General features: G+C 31.6%; 1 protein-coding gene across 3 annotated transcripts in view; it reads left to right on the forward strand.

Annotated features, from left to right (window-relative positions):
- LOC129956874 (tight junction protein ZO-1-like) overlaps positions 1-18,347 on the forward strand; it is a 540,535-nt gene that overhangs the window by 36,917 nt on the left and 485,271 nt on the right. For all 3 annotated transcript variants that reach the window (XM_056068845.1, XM_056068847.1, XM_056068846.1), the window contains exon 2: positions 16,342-16,546. In XM_056068845.1, the coding sequence (XP_055924820.1) occupies positions 16,342-16,546 (205 nt within the window). The remainder of the gene's footprint in view (positions 1-16,341; positions 16,547-18,347) is intronic.

Raw genomic sequence — 18,347 nt, forward strand, 5'->3', positions numbered from 1 at the left:
TCTTTGCAGTAATCAAAGCCAATAGTGGAAATTTTTTCTATTAATAAGAATTTTATCTGCACTATTTTAAAGAGTCCTTCTAATTTTTTTCCATTCAGTGTGATGTCAAAATCGATTTTTTATTCTGATTGATTTGTATTTTTTTAATTTCAAGGTTCGGATACAATTATTTGTTTGTAATTGGGCTTTGAAATGTTGCTTATTTAATTGTTCTGAAAAAATAAAAAAAAAAATTCAATGTTCATTTTTCTTAAAGAAAAAAAAAAAAAAATCTTGTTTCCTACTTTTATCACATTGCGTATGCGGTAAAAAAAAAAAAAAAATGTGTGACATCTAGTGACATCTTTGGTCCACAATTAAATATAATTATTCATTATTTGCAAATAAAAGGAAAACACTGTTTTAATTTTTTGAATCAAACACACTTTGAAACGGGAAGATAAATTTTAATGTTCGATTTTATCCAAAATTTAATAAATATCTAAATCGTTGCGCTAATATCTGATTCCTGAATGGTTTAAGATAGAATATGTTTTCGACTGGGATAATAATCTAAATGATATAAAAGTGTTTGCCGATTAATGTATTACTGAAAAAATTATAAAATCTGAGTTTTTTTTTTTCGATAATCGTTTGCTCTTTTTTAGTCATTTTTATTGAAATATTCTTAACGTATACTGATTTCAAAAGTTTGAAATTCCTCGATGTAATACCGGACTATCCTGTCGATTTTTGATAAATTTATTAAATTTTTAAAACGATTTTATAGCTTATTAACATTAGACAGAATCACCTGCTTTAACCCCTTAACTGTATTGCATTTTTCATTATCTAATTAGATGACGTCTTCTATTTCGAGAATGTTCTTTTTGATTCAATTAGGAGCTCATAAAATACTTAAGGTGCTTTCTTGATTAGTTTCATTTCACAATTTTGTGGAGCAATAATTCGATATACATATGAAGCACGGGTACCACGATTAAGTGGTGATTTTTTAAAAAAATTTTATTGAAGAAACCCTAAATTAATGCGTTAATATCGATCATGTAATAGACAACTTAGCAAATAATAGCATCTAAGCAAGCATTTGTTAAAGAAATTCAAACTGAGAGTTTTTATGAAAGTATCATGTAAAACATTCGATTAAATAATAGAACCTTCTTCTAGAAGCCATACTATGAGGGAAAAAAGGTATAAATTGAACCTCCAGTTCTGATGGTCCCTTTAACTTGTTGTTGGTGAGGTAATTTGAGGCTGTGTAAGGGACGAATCGTGCCGTCAACTCTAAAAATAGAGTGTTTGCTACTATCAGCTGTTCGAACCGCGTGCAAAAGGCAGTGAAGTATAAAGCGGGTTATAAGGTTATTTTCCTATTTCAAACTTCGTTAAAATTGTCTTAATAATCATAATAATATCGTTTATTTATTGCATACTAGCCGCCTTTGGCGACCAGCCGGTTCACCGATCTTATTGGCTAGTTAAAATTTTCAGATAAATATTTTATGTAACTTATCTTTAATAACTTCTTCATCAAAATACTTTTAAACTTCAAATTTTGATAATCATATAAATCGCTGAACTATTAAAAAGACCTTAAGTCTTAATGTACTATGTATCTCTTAATTTTCTGACAGCTCCAGTAAAATTTCAACTTTAATTTAACGTGGAAATGATTAAACTGTAATCAATATAAAAAAGACTATTTCTTGCAGAAACCACGCATTTTTTTTAAATCTGAGCACTAAAAACAGAATCGATCAGAAATTATAGCGGAAAAATGTTAAAATTTTGCTTTATATTTCATTTATTTAAATTCTAATAAAAAATTCCAAAAGTTCGCCCCGAGCTGCACATTCCCGACCTCCAAGGTTATACATGTGCCAAATTTGGAAGCTCTAGGTCGAACGGTCTAGCCTATAGAACGCCAACACGCGCGCACACACATTCACACATGCACACGAATTGAGCTTTATTATAAGTAAAGATGAATTTTTGTTTATATATGCTATTTACCCATTACCCGCCACGATCCCCATTTCTGGATCTTGGAATTTCATATACTTCACACTGCGCCAAAAATATATTTAGTATATCTGACAATTTAGTTTTATTCTATACTAGCCGCCTTTGGCGACCAGCCGGTTCGCCAATCTTAATGCTCGTTAAAATTTTAATAATTAAATATTTTATGTAATTCCTACTTTAATAGCTCCTTCATCAAATATTTTAAAGCTTCAAATTTTGAGTCATGTAATTCACTCATAATATTATAAAGGCCTTCAGTCATAACATAATATGTATCTCTCTAATTTTCTGTTAGTTCCGGTAGAATTTATGCTTAAAATTAAAATGGAAATGACTAAACTGCAATTAATATAATAATATTTTTTACTGAAACAAAGCATTTTTTTTAATAATATGATTACTGATAATAGTCACTGAGCGTTTAAACTTTATGGGTATTAAAGAATATCTTTCTTAAGTTATGTAATATATCAAGAATTTATCAACAAAATTTTCTCAGATTCATCATGAACAGATCGATTGATTAACAATGTTTAATTTTAAATGCATCAAACTTTAAGAAAATAAAATGAATCGTTTAAAATAATCGGTCGAAAACAGGTTTAAAAAACTACTTAAAAAACGATGTACTTAAAACTATAAGCATATACAAAAAAATATATAACTAACATAAATACAATTTAATTACAAAAGCATGCAACTAACCTAAAAATAATTTAAATAATTGAAAACAGGTTAAAAAAATCTACTTAAAAAACGATGTACTTAAAACTATAAGCATATACAAAAAATATATAACTAACATAAATACAATTTAATTACAAAAGCATGCAACTAACCTAAAAATAATTTAAATCATCCTTTGATAACGGTTGTCATGGCAACAATCAGAATGCGCATGCGTGAATTTTCTTCGCCAGCTCCGGTAACGCAAATGCGTGAATTTTTTTAGGCAAGTTGGGGTAACGCTATGCAGATTATACATTTTTAATTTCCTTTATTCTGTGTTATTTTAATTCAAAAGTACTTCAGAATGAATCTGAAACATGGATTAATTAACAATGTTTAATTTTAAATGCATAAAACATTAAGAAAATAAACAGAACCGATTGAAATAATCCGCCGAAAAATGTTAACCCTAGCCTCATTACTGTTGGGAGAAAAAAAAATTGAAGCCTTACTCATTTGGCGGTGGGGAAAATGGAAGATTTTTTTGGTGGAAAAGTTGGCGGTGGGAAAAATGGAAGATTTTTTTGGCGGGAAAGTTAGTTTTTAATTAATAATTAAAATTTCAAAAAAAGGGACCCCAGGTGCACATTCCCGACCTCTAAGGTATACATGTACCAAATTTGATAGCTGTATGTCAAATGACCTGGCCTGTAGAGCGCCAACACACACACACACACACCCACACACAGTATAGATAAATCAGTCAGTATTGTGTGTAACAGAAAGTTTATATTCTATGGTTCGTTTCTTTACAAGAAGCAAGAAATTTAAAATTTGTCTGTAAGTTGAATGGAACAGAAATGTCATATATAAAGCACATATTTTTGGTTTGGTTTGTATATTATAATGAAATACCATACGTAACTATGTAACTTAGAGGTTACAATAAAGATCTAATACTTACTCAGTTTTTTTTGGGGTTTTTAAAATGATTTTTTAGATAATTTTATAACGATATATTTTTTTAATTGCGTGCTTATTTATATATTCTTTTTGATATTTTTGAAAAAAATGTTAAAACATTTAAAAATCTTCCTCTCGACAAAATGAAAGGTAAAGGTAGATTCCTTTTCATCTAAGCTACTATTTTCAAATTCCTTCCCGATAAAGTAAAAATGAAATATTACATATTGAAACAACCATACACAATATTTATATTGCTATCGAACAATTTAATATTTATTGCAAAATAAATAATATCAAAATACAAATATTATTAAAAATAATATACAAATCTAAGTTTGTAGCAAAGTTTATATTATTTAAAAGCTTTTAAGTTTTTAGCAAGTGCGAAAAAGATTATTTTATTCGGCAGGAACTGAAAGTTTATCTCTGCATTTTAAACAGAATTCAAGAAATTGATTATTTTTTACAGATATTTTCCTGTCAATTAAATGCAAAAAATAACGTTTTATGGTAGAAAAAGTACGATTTTATCGTTTGGTTTTTCATTTATATTGGAAAGAAAAAAAATCGTCTGCTTTTCTCAATTCATATTGAAATTCAAATTTTACTGTAGCACATTTAAATATTTCAATTATAACTATTAATTGGAGTAAAATAAAATTTATCATATGTTTTTTTAAAATGTTTTTCGGCGCTTTTGTTTTAACTGCATGTCAGTAAACTTTAGGCTCGACTGCATGTCACAGGCGAATATGATCAATAGACTAACATGATTTCTTTGCAGATTTTTTTTGGCTATTAATTTTAATTAGTCGGTTAATAAAAGTTTTTATACTAGAGTTAAACCATAATGAGTGTCTTTAATCATTACAATATATTTTTTACTCGGTATTTTCTCAGAAACGTTGCAGATATCAAATCAGAGGAAAATCAAATTAAAACAACTGCAGAATAATATGATTCATTTCTATAATTATAGAATATCAGAAAACTAATTAAAAATCGGTTTCTGAATTCCATAGTTACAAATATGAAATAAATTAAATAATGTAAAATTGTTTAAAAATGCACACTGAATTCGCGTTCTTGATGTTATCTTTCTATCTCTATACAGAGAACGGGCGGGGGAAAAAAAAGTTGCAGCTATGGAATGCGAACAGGGAGTCCGGGGATAGGGGGGGAAAAAAAAGACCTTCGCGTTATATTTGGAAACGTATTTAGAAGGATCAAAAAAAGATTTACGAAAGAGTTGAGCAGTAAAAAAATTAAGGTACATATGTGTTTTATTTTTGTCAGCGTTTCTTTTATACCGTTCTTTCTCTCTTTGATATTAATTGCTAGTAGCAATAGAGGATCTTAAATTGTAGGATGCAAAACAATTCCTTGAAGAGGATTGATAATTTCAAGAACATTCTTGGACTGATAAGATTATAAAGTTTGAATTAAAAACACTCTTTTTTCATTTTTTTATTTTTACATATATGGTGATTAAAATTTGTGATAGTTAAAAAATTCAACCAAGATATGTTGACAAAACTCCACGATATAACACTTTTTTAATAGGGTATTTTTTCTACCTTTTTTTTGTGTGTGGATATTTTCTACATTCCATTTCTACATTCTTGTGTATTGGAACAGGGTAATTTTATTAACACGTTGGCTACCACATGAATCATTTGTGATCCACATTTATTATCTAATGTAATGACCCAACTTCTGCTACAGTTAAGAAATCGTAGAGAAAAAATAATCTAATTAGATAGAAGGTTTGAATTACAAGCTTGAGTTGATTATGTTAACCCTTAAACCTGTTGATTTTTGAAACCGTTTTTTGAAATTGCGTTACTTGGAAACTATGAAAATATGTAAGGCCACGCAGTTAATATTTTATAGGTGAGCTTATATCTTTAGAATACTTATATAAAAGGGACAGAGGCGTAGGGATTCGAACAGGGATTTTGGCGGCGTCCTAGCCTAGGGGTTGCACGTCTTCCCCGTGATCTGGGCGTCTCGGGTTCGAGTCCTGGTTCGGGCATGGTTGTTCTTCCCCCTGTGTTCTATCTGTGAGGTGTGTGAAAGATTCCCCCCTGTAAAAAGGGTTTGTGCAAGCGAGTGTGTGAGTGTCATCTTCATATGAGCTAGAAATTAGATTTCTGCCTTCAGGTGCTTAGGGATCTGCCCTCAGAAGCTACTGCAATCCCCTTTCCGTTGTAATGCGGACACGACATCATCAGTGTCGTAGGGGGGGGGGGATAAGTGACCTCCGGTCATGTTATTTTTTCGCTGGATTTTCATTGAATTGGGCTTGAAAAAAGTAAAATTTTATATCGTCTCTCTTTTTACGCCACTGAAAGAAAGAAACATTATTTCTATTGCATAGGTGGGAATGTATATAGGTACGATTTCATTTGTGGGCATTTCGTTTACATTCCCATAACAACAATATTAAAACCGAGTTATTCAATGTCGCGTGCATCTGAAAATTTACATAACGAAGCCAGGCATTGCACCCATACCTTGGGCATGTTCTATTCTTAAAAAGCCACGATCTTGTGGTCTAAGAACTCATAAATAATCTTACACAGAAATCGTTCACCTGGCAAACGACAATTACACCGAGAAAAAGATGCACCTGAGTTTGTCCTTGCACCACCTACAGTCAGTTGACTACCTCAAGACTTTTGACTCAAGTAACTCTTACGACAGGATGACGTCATCTGTAGATGCCAGCTGTCGCTTTCTTGGGACGTCAGTGACGGCTTTCTTTTTACCCTAACCGAACGAATGGAGGGGGGTGGGCAGAGATTGTACAGGGGAAAAAAAAAAGAAGCAAATTGTGGGTGTTGCCTTAGTAGAGAACTTGAGCCTGATTTCCATTTGTTTCTTTTCTTTTCTTTCTTTTTCATTCAAAGAAGGGTGGGGGATTTTTTTTATTTCTTTATTTCCATTCGTATACGTTCTGCAGGAAGTTAGAGGCGTTTTTCAATGTCTGAAGCAGTTTATTTTCATCGCTTGTTGAATGGATGTTATAAATGTCAGATTTCAGTTGTGCCACGGGAGTTGGTCTGTTAAGGTTATAAAGATGGATTTGGGGTTGGGAGATTTTTTTTTTTTTTTCAGTACGCGTGTCATGGGTTTATTTTTATTTTGCTTTATTCATAAGTTATGTTAGTAGATTTGCTTCATAGAGGCTTTATATATAGACAAATCCATTCCTGGCATGCTTTCAGCAACTCTCTCTCCTTTAAAATTTCTTATCACTGACAATTCAAACTGAAAATTTAAACTTCAGAATAATAGGGATCTTGAACAATGATAATTTCTCAATTAAAATGGATCTATATACAATTTTAAACCTGGAAATTATTGATTATTTCAAATCATCCAATGGTATATTGGCACTTCACATCATTTCATTTTTTTTACTCCATCCATTTAGATCAATGATTCAACATCATCTGCACATGTGGTGGTGTTCCACGTCATTTCGTTTTCATTGCATCTATCAGATGCGTTTAGATCGGTCATTAACGAGCACTAAACACCATGCCAATAGAATAATTGCATTCCACGGCATTCAGATTTTTGAGTCATCCGTTCAGGTTGGTCATTCAAAGTAACTCAAAGATGCTTCATTAGAGTAATGGCACTCTACGCCATTCCATTTTGGAATATCTGTTCAGATCGGTCATTCACGAGCACTAAACACCATGCCATTAGAATAATTGCATTCCACGGCATTCAGATTTTTGAGTCATCCGTTCAGGTTGGTCATTCAAAGTAACTCAAAGATGCTTCATTAGAGTAATGGCACTCTACGCCATTCCATTTTTGAATATCTGTTCAGATCGGTCATTCACGAGCACTAAACACCATGCCAATAGAATAATTGCATTCCAGGGCATTCAGATGTTTGATTCATCCGTTCAGGTTGGTCATTCAAAATAACTCAAAGCTACTTCATTAGCGATATGGAACTTTATGCCATTCCATTTTAGAATATCTGTTCAGATCGGTCATTCACGAGCACTAAACACCATGCCAATAGAATAATTGTATTCCACGGCATTCAGATTTTTGAGTCATCCGTACAGGTTGGTCATTCAAAGTAACTCAAAGATGCTTCATTAGCGATATGGAACTTTATGCCATTCCATTTTAGAATATCTGTTCAGATCGGTCATTCACGAGCACTAAACAACACGTCAATAAAATAATTGCATTTTACGCCATTTCAGTTGTAGCTCATTCGTTTAAGCGGCTCCTGCACGAGCACTGCACATCACATTAGTTGAGCATTGAAGCTCCATTCCCTTTCAATGTTTTGCTGATTCCTGGGCATTCATTTACGAACACTACACATTACGCCAATACAGTAGTACCATTTCACACCATTTCAATCTTAGCTCATACAATTAGACCGGTCATTCACGAACACTACACGCCCACATCAATTGAGCAGTGGCAATCATCGCTATTTTATTTTTAAATTTGTTCATCGGTGTTGGTCATTTACGAGCACTTCATCATTCCATACCACGTGAGTGGAAAATTTTTTGGTCAATCTTGGCTGGTAGTTCACGAACGCTACACGTTATGCTAATAGAAAAGTATCACTTCCCACATTACCATTTTTAGCTCATCAATGTAAATTGATCATTCACGAGCACTGCACGCCATTCCAATTGTATGCTCATGGCTGTCCGGTCATTCATTAACGCTACTCGTTACTTTCCGCTACATACAATACTGACTGATTTATACAAAATTGTAACTAAACTATAAGGAGTACCAAATATGCGTTTGACGCCGAGCGGTGTACATAAAATACCAAAACCCTCAAATAGGGACAGTGGCAGGTAATGGATTAATTCCAGAATATAATATCATATTTATATATTCCTCACCAACTTGAATTCGTCAACACATGCATGGGGTCTTTTTGACCCCATCCTTTATCTATTATTTATAAATTCTGGAAATTTATAAACGTTTATACTTGTCATTTCCTATACCTTGATGGGGCAGCTTGAAAAAGAAGATTGAATTTACTGAAATCAATGAAACGATATATCTTTGTTTTTACTAGCTTGCTGGACGTTTAGTTTTACGTGTGCTGGTGTTTCAGATTCTTTTAATGGTATGATTGACACAACATACGAACCTCAGCATCAGAGGTTTAGAGATCTTCTCGCAGATGTTTCTACCGATATTGAAAATGATGATAGTGCAGATTTCTCGAATATGGATGAAATTTTGGAAAGTGATCATGATGCAGAATTGGAACAAAACGCAGATTCTGTATACTGTAGAAAATCTTATCGAGTTTTTTCTTGCTCATGAAAAAAAGTAGCAAATCCTTATATAAAATGTTTTGTCTTTTAATATGAATAAATTGTCTTGAAATTTTCGCTCAAAAGTCATTTTATTCTGAATGAGGAATGGGGAAAGTGTTTTTTGAGTATGTATATAAAAATGGAAGACAAAAAGTTACGAATTTTCAAAGTTTGTATGTTTAAGTTTCTTTTTCCAAAAATTTTCAAATGTGAACAATATGTAAAATATAGAATTTTTTTATTCTTTCAACATTTTTAAATAGAAAAAATGCAATTGCATTAAAAAATATGTTTTATGTGAATGAAATGGGAAATGAATGCAGATAAAGGTATAAAAAAAGTATAAGTTCAGTTTTGATTTTTCTTATTAAAAATCGCATTTTTGTTTTAAATAGAACATATTTGCATCAAAAAATATATTTTATTTTTTTATCATATTTTACTTTTATACAAATAGCTAACATTATAAACAGCAAGTGCCTGACAATTTTCGGTCAAAATGACCCCGCACTTGTGCTAATTTTCAAAAAATGGATGTATGTTCTAACCGTTGTAATTTTACTGATAAAATAAACATGAAAGAGAAAAGTGAAAAAAAAAAAAAAAAAAACAACAGATGAATAACTTATTAATTACAGATGAATAACTTATGTAAAATCGCTTTCACCAGCGTCTCATCTTTAGAAGAGTCCCAAATTCAGACATTTTTCTCCTGTCTTTTCAGTGTTAAATCGTAAACAAACGATCCGAAGCCGTTCCGGCTTAGCATAAGCTTTTCTGCTGGTGCCACGAAATTCTTAGAACGTTATCTGTTGGCGTGGAATGCAACCCCTCCTTCGTGAGCGTTGGGGGTTCGGAAAGTAAACGACTCCCCATCACCCCTCGAGGTATTAGTGGGAGGGCTCATAATAGCATTCCACTGGATAGAGTATTTCAAAGTATCGTTTGCTTCTGGTATTCCAAATGCTCCAGGATTTGTAGATTACGAGTGTCTCGAAATTTTTTCTATTGCGGGAGAAGAGGTGGGGGCGGACTTCCAAAAAATGTGGGGGCGTTAAAACTTTTTGTATTTTTAAAGCAAAAATGCTTTGAAAATATTTTATGCCCTAAGTTTCAAAAGGATTATTTTTGTTTTGTTTTATAAAGAATTTCTTACTCCGAAAATGATTGGGGGGTGGAGTAGGGGGTGGTCAGCTTTCGAATATTAACACTAAACATACCATAACCGGTCAAATGGCCGATTATGAACTTTTGCATCGAAAATGCGCATATCATCTTATCACTTTTGCACCTTCAGGATTTTTTGTAAGAATTATATAGTTAATATTCTATTTTTTTTATTTGTATTTTGTTTATTTTGAATAATACTTGTCGTATACTCTTATCTGCCAAAACTGGTCATTGACCGGGAGAACAATTTATTGCTTTATAAGGTTATTGGATCAGAAATTATGATGTAATGTGTATTCAACGTATTGTATTTAGTTAGTTGCGCATTGATTTAGCTGGCATAATTGCGTGGATTTTGTACAAGCAAATGACAGACGAAGATATCTCGAGACAATATTTTTTACTCCACTTAGCAGTAGAACTTGCCGCCGATTTTCGAGAAGCCCGTGAACAACCAAAAGAAAGAATCAATACAAAACGATCAATGCCTAAATCTATTATAGATTCTTGTCAACGTAAAATATGTCAAATAGGATATTGTAACGAAAAAAATCCATCAAAATTTGTTCTAAATGTGAAAAATATTTTGTGCGTAAAATATACAGTGGAAATACCTTGTATATGTAAAAAATGCGATAAGCAATGAATTAAAAATTCTTATTCGTTGTGTTTGTAATACTTAGAAATTATACATTATACAATTTTGCTTAATTATAGTGAAGTTAATTTGTTTATTTCCTTTCTAACATTCATATTTCATGCTTTCAAGTAGGAAACATGAAGTGCGGTCATTTGACCCCTATGGTAGAAATAGGTATATATTAAGTGTTGGTATGTTTAGTGTTAAAGGTTTTCTCAAACGTCCAGGTAACAGTAGCGATGGAATGACAGGTGGTTAATGACCCAATGTACATGAGTAAAAATTTGGGACTGCTCTGCAGGAGCGCATCTGGTGGCAGACTTACCAGAGGTGGTGCTGTCCCCAGAACTTTGTCATATACCGTTTCATAAAGGTGTTACACCCCCCCCCCCCTCCCTGCATAAACTTTAATATCTCGTATATATAGTATAAAAAAAGCATTGTAATCTTCAGCAAATTCGAACTTAAATGTTTGACAAATCTCCACGTTTGAGACCATTCTGAGTTCGAAAAAGACATTTTTGGAAAATGTTTGTCTGTGGCAAAGATGGCTCAAAAGTGCTTTGAGCTAGACAACTGCCATTTTGTTTACGGTATTTTCAACAAATTTGAAGATTTCTGTCACATTTTGAGTAAAATCTGTTTTAACTCCGTCTGTTCGAATATGAGATTATCCAACTTTCAACCATTTAAATCGTTTTTTTTTTTTTTTTTTTTTTTTTAGTTAGCGTGTTTACGCGAATTTAGACATAACTAACATTTCTCTTTAAAGGATTTAGTCTGAAATTTAATTTCTGAAGTAGTTTCTTTTTTTTTTTTTTTTTTTTTTTAAGATCCAAGCTAGCTTAAAGTGTTAAAATGTACCAAAGTTTCGATGGGGGGGGGCAAGGAGTTATTGATTACAATATTTTTTATCTTTGTGAATGGAAAAATAAAAATTAAGTGCAACTTTTCAGATATTAATCCCCCCCCCCCTCCCGAAAAAAAATCCCCGAATAATAGGTCTTGTCGTAGGACGTGTAATTATTTTTTGCTTTTTACTGTAATTCTACGACTTCATATCAAAACGTGTCACTACTTTTAACGTTATGGTAACTACTGCAGTGCAAACGCGGAGAGTTAAATCAGATGCACCTGGTGGAACGTTAAAAGTTCTGGCTAATGAAAATGGAATTTCAACGCTTTGTGCTTACTCACATTTCAAACCGCCTTCACTCGCTTGTGAAAACGGATTACTCAAATACCACTCAGTCATAAAACGGAAGGACTCCACGGGATCACTTTCCTACCTGTTGCATGCGGCGGTATGGAAGCAAAGCGCCCACAAGATTTGTATTCTAACGGCAACAAAAGCGGGAAGGGGGGGAGGGTAGGGGGAATGCGATCCAACGAGAATAAGGCTTTGGGTTACAATGAACAGGAAATACGGGAGGTGTGCGTAAAAACTAGTTTTCCACGAATTGCCTCAAACCACCCCGACGATGAAGAACGTGACTCCATTGCTACTAACCGGTGAAGACAAGGCGAATTGACATAAACACTTTTCTAAAGCAAACGCTTTCGAAGGCGTGTTTTGTAGTGGCGCCATCTAGTGATTAAATATTGAATAATAGGACCTTATGTTCTAGAGTTGAAATAGAAAGCTTCGGCAGTTAAAAATAAAAGTTTCAAGAGGGGGGGGGGAATTCATTCTGATATTTCATTTATACAGATGAGAGTGTAAAATCAACCACTGTATCAATTTCTGTATCGAATAGAAATGTAAGATATATCAATTAAAACCGTTTAAACTTCATTTATACTGTCAAGTCTTTAGCAAAGTCTTAAAAAGTTTGAGTCATTGTAAAAAAGATTCTTTAAATATAAATTTATAAATTACATTATAAAATTGCGAAAAAGCAAAAGACAAACAAAGTCGGAAATTTTTCAGCCACTTTGTTCGCATACATTTAAATATATATTCTAAACAGGAAAATAATAATAAAATAATAACGCTCTAGCTTTTTACATGTTTAATATATAGAATATATTCTTCATAAAAATTTTCGCTCTTTTGGAAGGATTGAAATATATCATTAGAGATATATTTTATCTGATTTTTTAAAGGATATTTTTTGGTATTTTTATTAAACGGGGTTATTAGTTTTAATTTCCAATAAGTCGAGTTTTGAACAATAAACTAGAAAATACACAGGATAATTATAAAATAATAAATACAGGGAAACGTTTCAAAGTTATCTGTTAAATTTTTCCCTCTATTTTATTCTGGTATTGGTACATTTTTTCTAATTGGAATTTTTGGCCGATATCTTTTTTTTTTTTTTTTTTTAATAACTTATTTTGCCATAGGGGCACTGTGACCTGTCTCAATAAATTCAACAAAAGTTTGTCCAGTTTGCTAACAATTTGTCGGTAAACCAGACAGACATCAAAGCCCCCCAGAAAACCGCAAGAGACGTTCAAGGGGGGGGGAGTTTAGTTATATTAACGTCCCTTTTAAAGCAATACTATGGCTATTTTGGGACGGATCTCGTAGTTTTGAACCGCGGTCAGATGACGAGGACGACCCCTGAGCTCGCATCTTCCTTTCCACGCCACACCAGCGGGAGGACGTTTGGCAGAAAGTGTTAAAAAAAGTGAAACTTATAGAAAAATTGACGAGAATGGTCTCCCCAAAACTTTCTCGCATACTCTAACAAACATGTTATCCCAGTAAACGCTTTGCATGGTATTGGCGTACAATACTTATGAAATTTCAACCTTTGTCGTGAATTTAGCATTTTTAACGAATCTATCGTCTTATCCTTGGCGAGTTATTTGGCGATTGAGGCTTGGAATGCAGTCAATAATATCTGAAAAGTGGATTTGGGTTTCAGATGCGTTCTTTCCAACCGACTGAAACAAAGATTTGGCATAAAACTGGAGTTATACTTGCTAAATGACGTGCGAAATTTGATATATTTAAGTCATTGTGTCTTTGAATTATCGTGCTGACATGTTTCTGAAATTACAGACTGACAGACGGTGAACTATTTTTTGGATTTGGCTCAAAATTTAATAGGTGTTTACAATATAAATACTGAATTTATGTACCAAATTTTATCCATCTAGATCTCTTTGTTTTGCAGTTATAGTGTTAACTTATATTCGAACAGCCGGATTGATGGACAGATTTCCACCGAGCATATTTTGCTCAAAATTTGACAGGAATATGCAAATTTGATATAAAGACCATATACCACATTTCAGCCTTCTAGTTAAGTGTTTTTGAGTTTTCTTTGTCATAGACAGACTGACGAACATTTTCCAAACACGTGTTTCTCGAATTCTGGGAGGTCTAAAAAGTGGTTCAAATCTTGAGTTCAAAATTTTTTGACAATTTATCTGTACTTTCTATATACTTTGTATATAGAAAAATATTAAAAAAAATATTAAAATTATTATTATATTAAATTATTAAAATTAATAATTATTATATCATTCCAGGTTTATTTTATGTATCTTAAGATCCATTAAAACAAATTTTAAATTTATTTTAATTAATTTACATGCTTTTAACTCCGGATGAGAGAAAAAAAATACCATAAAAACTTTTTCCAGACGAGATTAAGATTTCAAGATTTGGTTCTAACTCCATAAAAGTTGTTCCACCTGGAGTTCAAAGAAAGAGTGCTTTATCCTTGTAAGTAATGATATGCAAATATTCACTGAATCGTCTTCTTTGGCTTATTAGGCTTTCGAACGAACGTCTGAAAAAGAACGTTTTTTAGGTGACGTGTTCGCATTAGAACAGCTACTTAGGTTCGTTTTGTCTCTACAGGGACTGGGAGTATTAAAAATTAAAATTGCAGACACAAATTGAATCTCAAATCGACTTTAAAGTTGATCTCAATCTTCTGTTTATCAAAAACATCGTGCTGCCCAGCTGAATAAACGTTCGTGTAACGAGAAAATCTGTCCTAAACGTTCGAGAACTAAACTTATTATATGTAACCATACTTTAGAAGAAGGAAATAATATATGAAGCATAAGATACAAGTTATAGATTTGTGCCACTGTTTTGGACTTAATCGATTTGTAAGATATACACGAATCCTTTTACTATAATACGAATGTAAATGCTCAACTTAGTGAATTATAGTGCATTATATTAGAGAATCGAGGGGATAAATTATAAAGGATTATATTAAATAATAGATTGGATAAATTTTGATGGATTATATTAAATAATAGATTGGATAAATTTTGATGGATTATATTATAGAATAGAAAGGATAAATTATAATGGGTTTTATTAGAGAATCGAGGGGATAAATAACGATGGGTTTATATTAAGGAATCGAGGGGATAAATAATGATGGATTTGTATTAGAGAATCGAGGGGATAAATAATGATGGGTTTGTATTAGAGAATCGAGGGAATAACATTTCCGCAGGCTTTATCAGTTAACTGCAGAATTTATTTTTAAGCCCCTCGCTCGTTGGTAATCAAAATCAATTGATTATGTATATACACGTCGAAACAATGCAAGTTCTTGAGTATTAAATTTTACGAAATTCATAATAAAGTGAGGAATATTTTATTTTTATTTAAAAAAAATTACACGTCGATCGTACTAAATGATGATTTGGATAGATGCTTATATCTGGTTAATCATTTAAAGATGATCTGGGTGTTTTCGGTTTTAGATTTAAGATTTCTTATTTCTTAAGAGATCGGTTTAAGATTTCTTATTTCCTAACGTCAGAAAAGCCGTTTCATTTTTTTTAGCAGTTGATTTATTTTGGTTCTAATTATTCTTTTTAAAAAGTTATTTTTCGTTATTTTTTATAATTATTTGTTAAAAAAAACTTATCGATATGAAATATGGATTCAATCTTTCTTTTTTCAATATGATGTGACGATTTTACAGCAAACATTTCAAATTTCGCATCATCCAAAATAAACTTAAGTACATTTTAAATTAATGTTGTAGGTTAGGTTCTATTCAATTTTAGTGTATTTTCTAAAATATGGATGGCATTAATCTGATAGTGAGGCGATTTGAAATTCACTCGCCGTCTAACTGGTGAGGATGCTTTTATGGAAGTATTGCGAAAATCGAATAATTATTTCTACATGCTTTGTATAAGATATTTTTATGTACAAAAGAAACATCATGATTTAAATAGTTTGGAAGCATTAAGGATAACAATTTTAAAAGTTTTTTTGCTGCAATAAGAAAAGCCGTTATTTCACCATTTTTCATGTAAATGAAATATTTTGAAACTCTAACACAGTGTAACGTCATAAATGTGAACTCTCCCCCTTTAGAACTTTTTTTTTTCTTCATTTTTTTTTTTTTTTTTTAAATTTTGAAACTCTTAGTCATAGCTGTTTTATTATTTGCAGAAACGTATTGAAACTACTAATAGTTAAATTATAAAACGTTTATAAGTTCTTTTTTGTTTGTTTAAAATGGTAAAAAATTATTTGTAAAAGTATAGACTGCTTATTTAATTTATTGATTAATTTAAGTTCTCTCTCTTTTTTAGGATCAGCTGAACTCGATAATGGCACTACGAATAATTTAAAGCTTGGCTTGCAGTTGGCGCTAAAGGAACGCGATTGCGTGCTTCGAGAAAACGCTGCTGCTGTTCAACAGCGTGAATCCGCACTTCGCCAATACAGTGAAATGAAGCACGAAAGAGACAGAGCTATCGCCAATTTGGAATCTTTGTCGCCAAAGTTGTCTAGCAGGTACAATAGAAGTCGCCTATGCTTAATTTGATTTTTAAACAAATATTATGAGTTATATATATATATTCTTGTATTTGTATTCATATAAGATAGTGACGTTCTTCATTTCTTAATCAACATTAAATAAATGTATTACGATATTAAAACAATGAATTTTTAGCCACGGTGCACACCATATTTACATGCTGTTTAATTCGTACATGCCTCCCGTGACGCATAAGTATCGGAAAAGTTATAAAAGATTTATTAAAGGTATATTATTTATTAAAGGTACTTTTCACCCCTTCATATGGAAAGTAAGTTTGCAGTAGTCAACTACTATCAATGTATTTCAAGTCTCAATAGTGTTTTTCGATATCGCATTTACGCATTTTTCCTGGAAAAAAATATTTTTAAATTTCATTCCGTTTTATAGATTAATGCTGCTTTGTGTGTGTCAATTTTCAAATCACATAATGTGCCATTCTAATAATGTTTTTATGTTTAAAAGTGAATATATTTCACAACTCATGATTTGCTTAAAAAAATTTGTTAGTATATGCAGATATTTCTCTGCTAAATGTTTTTTTTTCTTTCTATTTTTATTAGATTCAAAAGTTAATATCACACAAAATATTGCTAAATGCATTTATCTATGATGAATTGATATATTTTTGTTTTTAAATTTCAATAGTAAACGTAATCTTGTTACAAAAATGCGTTTTTAAAAAAGTTTTTGCATTTTTGAGATTCAAAGCAGTAACTACTGTTCAGAATGACTGTAGATTTAAAATTATGAAAAATATGATAATCATTTTTCTTATCCTTTTGTATGCAAATTGTGAGAAAATGATTTATTTTTTAAAATATTCATTAAGCCTTTTGAGTATAAATAATTTGCTAAATTTCAAACGATGAAATCTTTAATTTTCAATATTGAAATTCAAAGAAAATGCAATCAAGATTTATATCTTTTTTTCATGGAAATTCTTTAACAATTAAAAAATGATTATTTACTAGAAAATGGCTTACAAAAAGCTTGTTTCAGTTTTTGAGATATTTAACCAGTTAAATGTGTTCGACGTGTATATTCGCCAATCCAAATCTTTTCTCTGGCTCGGTCAATGTGTAATTTTCTATGGAATAAAAATAAAATTTTATTCGCTTTATTATGATTTTTTTTCTTTAAAATTGACAATGCAAGTATTTGTATTGTCTTCGATTTGTATTTATGTCATCGCTTGATTTTAAAAAGGAGGACTTGAGGGTCTTTGAAAAATAAATTCCGCATTTAATTGGTTACTGAAAGGTATTGTAAACCTCTGATCCATTTCCAGTTGGTAGTTAGTTAAATTGTAACTTGCCGTTATATTTTAGTGATTGTTTTAATATTTTACCAGTAGATGGCAGCACGACATTGTGGTTATTTCTGAAAAAGCGTTCGCGGAAAACGGAATGTTTATAACAACATGTCTTCTTATAGCTAGCTAGCTAGCTCACTCATTTGATGAATTCTCTGATTCATACATTTAACGGACTTTTCTTTAAACTTTAAAGATTCATTCTTTTGGCAATTGCAATTAATTTCTTCTCGTCTCTCCCCCCCCCCCCTTGACTTTTCAGAGAAAAAGTATTGTTATTACCAAAAAATTCACTTGTAGATTTTAATAAATCTCGAAGTTTTAAATATTTCTTCCGAATTTTTTTTTTTTTGAAATTACTGAGTCTATATACAGACAATTTCATAGCTATATCGAAAAATACATAGCCGTATAGAAAAATACATAGCCGTATAGAAAAATAAGAAAAACACTTAGCCATA

This window comes from Argiope bruennichi, chromosome 11 (assembly GCF_947563725.1).
Source record: "Argiope bruennichi chromosome 11, qqArgBrue1.1, whole genome shotgun sequence".
In the NCBI taxonomy this organism is placed as follows: Eukaryota; Metazoa; Arthropoda; class Arachnida; order Araneae; family Araneidae; genus Argiope; species Argiope bruennichi.